At 40.3% G+C, this 5,852-nt stretch overlaps 1 protein-coding gene across 1 annotated transcript; it reads left to right on the top strand.

Annotated features, from left to right (window-relative positions):
* The first annotated feature begins 2,790 nt into the window (after positions 1-2,790).
* On the top strand, positions 2,791-4,198 carry LOC310947050 (claudin-3-like). The gene has a single exon (XM_083913685.1). The coding sequence runs from the start codon at positions 2,915-2,917 to the stop codon at positions 3,560-3,562; it is 648 nt and encodes a 215-aa protein (XP_083769811.1). The 5' UTR covers positions 2,791-2,914; the 3' UTR covers positions 3,563-4,198.
* The last annotated feature ends 1,654 nt before the right edge of the window (positions 4,199-5,852 follow it).

The raw sequence follows: 5,852 nt of genomic DNA, 5'->3' as shown, positions 1-5,852 counted from the left end.
ACTCACACCTGCTCTCTTCTCACACCTTTGCCATGATGGAAAAGACTGCTCAGAGAGCACAGGAGAGGACAAATATTTGTTAATAACTTATACACATCTGTCTTCATGTTGATATGTGATATTCATGCCACCATATAATGTATGCCTAAACTAAACTTGTTTTCTTTTGTTAAATGTTTTGTGTTCAACTTAGAGGCTTAGTAGGTTTAGGTTAGGACTGAAGCTAACTATCAGTGATGGAGATGAGATGAGATGTGATGTGCCCTGTGTTTTATACCTTATGAAAATAATTGTATGATTTGTTTTTCAAATTTAGAGAATAGGTGAATCTGCATTTGTACTTTTTTCGTTTTGTTTTGATTAAGACATTCAATGAAGCCTGTCATGAAGTCACATAATGTCTGACATGTTACTTTTTTTTAAATAAAATGCCTTGTTTTTTTTAAATTTAAGTTGTCTTGGTCATTTACATTTTTTACAAAATATCAACAGGCTCCATGAACCCTGCATATCCAGCCTGGGAGTCCCTATCACAGCACCATTCCACCTGGCTGTCTCCCACATGTCTGTTGACTCTATGATAACAAGAACCGCTACTTTGTCAGCTTCCCCACACTCGAGTACCTGAACTGTCTTCCCAAACAATGGGCCTGTTTCATGTCAGAGGGGGAGACTGGGGGAGGGGTTGTCAACACTGCAGGGTTCGGCTTTTCTAGAGAGACAGTCCCGGCCTTGAAGAATTTCAAGGGCATCTGGCAGACAGACAGAGTCATTAAGACTCATCAAACATAACACCGTTGTCAGGTGAAAGCCTTATAACTAAGGCCCTAAGTATTAAAGTTATACTCATGAAACTCATTGAGCTCATACTCCTGTAAAGTTTAAGAAAGTCCCCATACCCGTGTTTTACAACACGTTTTCAAAGACTCTTTGTATGATTTAGATAAGATAAGATAAACTGCAGTTAAGCTAAATGCAAGCTTGTTTAAGCACAAGCATTTTGGACATGCAGGGTTTTGACAACACAGTCCTTTATTTATTTTTTAATAAAATAATAAAGGTAAAAAGAGAAGGTTTAATAAGCTAATGCTTCAGCCTACACATTTTCAGTCAGCATAAACTTGCTTTGGTTTTTCACTACTTCAAAATGTAATTACTTATTATTGATTATTATTTTTCTATTGATAGTTTTCAGTCACGTGACTGCCACAGAGCCCTGTAGGGCAAAACACCCTGGGAAATCCATAGAGCTACAGCCAGGGTCTGAAATTACGTTTTTCCTCACCTGTCCTCAAGTCAATGGTACCAGACAGTAGAAATATTAAATATATCAACCTTAATCCCTGACTATTTTTAACTCTGGAACTCCTTTTAAAAAACATTTCTTAACATAAGGAAAACGTATCTGCCATGGTGGCAGGTGATTTTAACATTTTACCTGCCACAGGCTACATTTGCCCTGTATTTGGCAGGTAGCAGGTGCTAATTTCATTACGAGGTTACAGCACAAGCCTGTCAGATTGTTATCTGTTACAACTCCCAAGTGTTTAGATCACCTATCAAAAGAGAAACAACATAGATAGTTAGACAAACCGCAAGTCTTGGGCACGTGTGACCCAGTTGGCAGTCAGGTGTTTTAATAATTTGTGGAAATACACAAGCTTTAACTAGTTAGCTACGTGGGTGGTTACTTTAGGCCTCCGTAAGATAACATGTTCTTAGTTAGGAAACTTTGGAAAATGAAGGCTTGCTAGCATGCTAGCTGACACTGGCAGCCAGAAACAAACACCTATGATCCATTGTCCGTCTGATAATGTATATTTCAATTTAATTCAATTTTATTTATAGTGTCAAATCATAACAAAAGTTATCTCAGGACACTTTACAGAGTAGGTATAGCAAATAACATGTTTTCTTGCTGTGAAGCTTGCCTTTCTAAAATGAGAGAAACAGTGCAGCTTATAATGTCTTTAAAATGATCATTTACAACATGAAACATCTACAACAGAGGCTTAAATTCCAGGAATGCCATGTATGTGACACTCTACACATGAGTGCCAATGTTAGAAGCCACAATACGTCAGCGCCATGTAGGCAGGCTTAGCATATTTTTTATTTGACTAAGGAAAATGAATGCTGTACATATATTCTCTCTTTTCATCGACACTGTCCTCAGATTCAGATAATAAACCTGTTGCGTTGACGCTGAAAACATTTGTAGGCTTCCTTTTTTTTACAGAAAATTGAGGGGGAATAAAAAGGGGAATCGACGAAGAATCGGACTGATTAGCAAAATTAATACTGGCACTGGTATCAATAAATTCTTATTGTTACCCATCCCTATGAGGAAGTGATCTACAAGTTACTTAAGACTGAAAGAAAGAGTTTTTCAGGTAAAGGTATAATATTTACAAATGGTTTCATCAGCGTGATAAAGAAAATAGTTTGTTTTACAACAGAGCTAAATCAGTCAACTTTCTCTTGCATCTGTACCTGCAATTAAATGCCTTCTTTTTTAATCACACACTCAGCTCATGCCGACCTCAGAACTGTTTCTTTGGTTATAACAACACATGCAATACTTGCGTGCCCTTTCAGCTGTAAAAGGCCTCTTTGTGGCCAGGCCCATTGTGAAGCTGGCCATGTAAGCTGATAGCACAGTGTGTCTAGGTCCTTCCTCCCCTTTCGGTGATGTCAGCTCCTTCAAGGACTCCTCCTCTCCACCTGACCTGCCTTATAAAGGATGTCGAAGTTGAGGCAACAGATCATCACACACTCACAGATGCAAGGCCTGAAATTAACTTAATTACTAGTTGGGTGTCTGGTTTACTCTTCTACTTTGCAGATTTTTTTTTCTGTGACCTCCTCTAAGGTGTGAGAAACATTCAGCAGCAGAAGAGGAAAACGTTTCAGTATGTCTATAGGGCTGGAGTTGATAGGCATCTCCCTGTGCATTTTGGGATGGATAATTGCCATTGTAGCGTGCGCCCTTCCCATGTGGAGGGTGACGGCCTTCATCGGCAGCAACATCGTGACTGCTCAGATCATCTGGGAGGGCCTGTGGATGACTTGTGTCGTTCAGAGCACGGGCCAGATGCAGTGTAAGGTCTATGACTCGATGCTTGCCCTCTCTCAAGACCTCCAAGCTGCCCGCGCCCTCACCGTTATCTCCATCCTGTTAGCCATCCTGGCAGTGCTGATTGGCATCGCCGGAGCAAAGTGCACCAACTGCATTGATGACGAGGCATCCAAGTCAAAGGTGATGATCATCTCTGGGGTCTTCTTCATTGTTTCCGGGGTCATGCAGCTCATCCCTGTCTCCTGGTCAGCCAACACCATAATCAGGGACTTCTACAACCCTTTACTGACTGACGCTCAGCGGAGGGAGCTGGGGGCCGCACTGTACATCGGCTGGGCAGCTGCTGCTCTCCTAATTCTTGGTGGTGGACTGCTTTGCTGCTCCTGTCCGCCACGTGACACCAGATACAACCCTTCACGAATGGCTTACTCTGCCCCGAGGTCCGCAGGTGGCCCGGGGTTAGAAAGGAAAGACTATGTATGAAGGTGAAAGAGGAAAAGACATTACTGAATCTCAAAGCTGCTCTCCACACGTAACCGAAGGTGCACTGAGGAGAGAAGAGCTCAAGGAAACAAGGAGACTCCGTAATGAAGGATGTGTTTGATTTTGCTTTTAATGTTAAGTACCTTTGACTTAGGCTCTTCGTTTTTGAGAGACTGAAAATTTACGCAAAGGACATTGGAGTGGAAAGCTCATGTTTAAAAAAAAAAAGCAAATAACATTATGGTTTAATGCCTTTTTCAAGGTCAACAACAAATGTTATTGTCACAATCAGTATACATTCTTTTTATATGTGTATGGCTTCTTAATGTTTATCACTTATTTTTTTTTAATATAAAAACCGCCATCACTGCTTCATGTGTCACCATCATAATAAGCACTGCTGTGTACAAAATGTTAGAATTGGATGTGTTAAATGGTACGACATGGTTGTCAATGGGATTATGTGCTGTAAATACTGAAGTAGGAGTATCATTAATCACATGTAACTGTCAAGATGGATAACTGTAATGCAGCTTTTGCTGCAGCCTGTTAAGGGTGGGTACCGGGGTGAGCAGAGGACTTTGAGTGCTTACAGTGTGCACAGAGAGAGCAGAAAAGAACTGGGATTCATCCAGAACAGGAATTATTTTTGTGTGTTATACAACTGCAGTACATGTATCTATCAAGTGCTTTTTTATAATAAACATGTCTTTTTTTAAGATACTGCATATCTTGTTTCATTTTAAACACAAATTACCTTTTAATGTGTTTATTTTTAAGTCAGGATGATTCACTCCCACATGAGTCAGTAAACCGCTAACAACAATGATGGAGTGCGTTTAATCCAGGTGCCTTCGTAAGAGTAACCTGACATTCAATCCCAAGGGCTACGTTACCAGCATCTGGCAACTTAACCGCACATTCTCTAAACAATTAGCCACAGGATCAGTTAGCAGGCAGAGGTGAGGAGTGTGAGCACAGAGGAGCGGAGTCATTCCAGACAGGTTACATGATTTATTTGTTTTCTTACCCCCCAGACTCTAGTTATCATTGAATGTTTGACTGAGCTTCTATACTTACTTTCCAAAACCCTGTCACATACTTATACAACACATATTCATTTAAGTTGTGGGAGCTGCCTTGTTATCACCACAGACTTCTACGGTTGGCCACATAACAAGATATACTAGTAGTGAAGTGCATACAAAAGCAGTATTTTAGTCAGAGTCAAGTGGATTGTTCCAGCCTAAAGTCTACATGGTTTCACAGAGAAATCTTACTTTCCATTAGTCTTCCACTGTCCTGGTTTTCTTGCCATCCCTGTCATCTTTATGTAATCATGAGATGTAGCAAAGCAGAGCAGAGGTATCTAGACTCTATCAGCCAGAGTTTCCACGGTAGACATGAGTCAAGCCTCTCTAGTTCAAAAAGAGACACGCAGTCACACCTGACAAAGGAAGCAACTTGAAAGATTAATGAGCATCTCATAGTAAACATGGGAGAGGTCCCCACAGTATATCCCATTACGTTACCTGACTCCCATATCAATGTCGCCTCACCTCACGATTACTGTAACTACAGATTAGTGCTAATTTCTAATGATTATTTGAGAAGATTATATTTTATGTGTTGTTTTTTTTTAATTGATGCAAGTTTCCAGGGAACACTCTAAGGAGTCCGTGAGGAATGGGTGCATCGGTCAGGTGGAAGTTGAGTCAGTCACTAACTCTGTAATCTTTCGATTAAATCTACATACAGCTCCATAAAGGAAAAACAGCGTATCACTGTAAATATCACCTAAGATAACCTACCTCTTGCATCGACCTCTTGGCTGAGGACAGACCTGGAGCTTTCTGTTTTTGTATTAAGAATTTTCTGTAAGAGTTTCTGTATTAATAAGCAGACTTTCCCCTAAATCTTGACCTGGAGATGTCAAATGGAATTCAGTGTTTTGCCAACTAGGCTATAACCTGTGATAATGGTGGTAAAAAATGATCCTAAATCCAGACTAGCTAGCAAAGCAAAAGGTTAAACAGCCAGCTTGAGAGATGGCTACTAGCTTTAGGAAACCAATAGCATGGGGATTGTGACTTTTTGAAGTATATTATGACAAAATATAAAATGAAGTAATAAAATAAGAAAACCCAGATCTAATAAACCTGGTGCCCAACCAACTTGAATGGGCACGATGCCTCTGGTCTGTGCCGGAGATGGAATGTGTGACCGTTGAGGCATTTATCAATAAAAAAACATTTTCAGGAAGACAGTTAGAAGACAAACAGGCTTATAA

The sequence above is a fragment of the Echiichthys vipera genome, assembly GCF_963691815.1.
Source record: "Echiichthys vipera genome assembly, chromosome: 5".
In the NCBI taxonomy this organism is placed as follows: Eukaryota; Metazoa; Chordata; class Actinopteri; order Perciformes; family Trachinidae; genus Echiichthys; species Echiichthys vipera.
Note: the sequence above shows the minus strand (reverse complement) of the source record. Positions and strands in the feature narration are given on the sequence as shown.

Bases quoted from the DNA above. Each gene is read 5' to 3' on its own strand.
- LOC310947050 (XM_083913685.1), top strand. From the start codon at position 2,915: ATGTCTATAGGGCTGGAGTTGATAGGCATCTCCCTGTGCATTTTGGGA.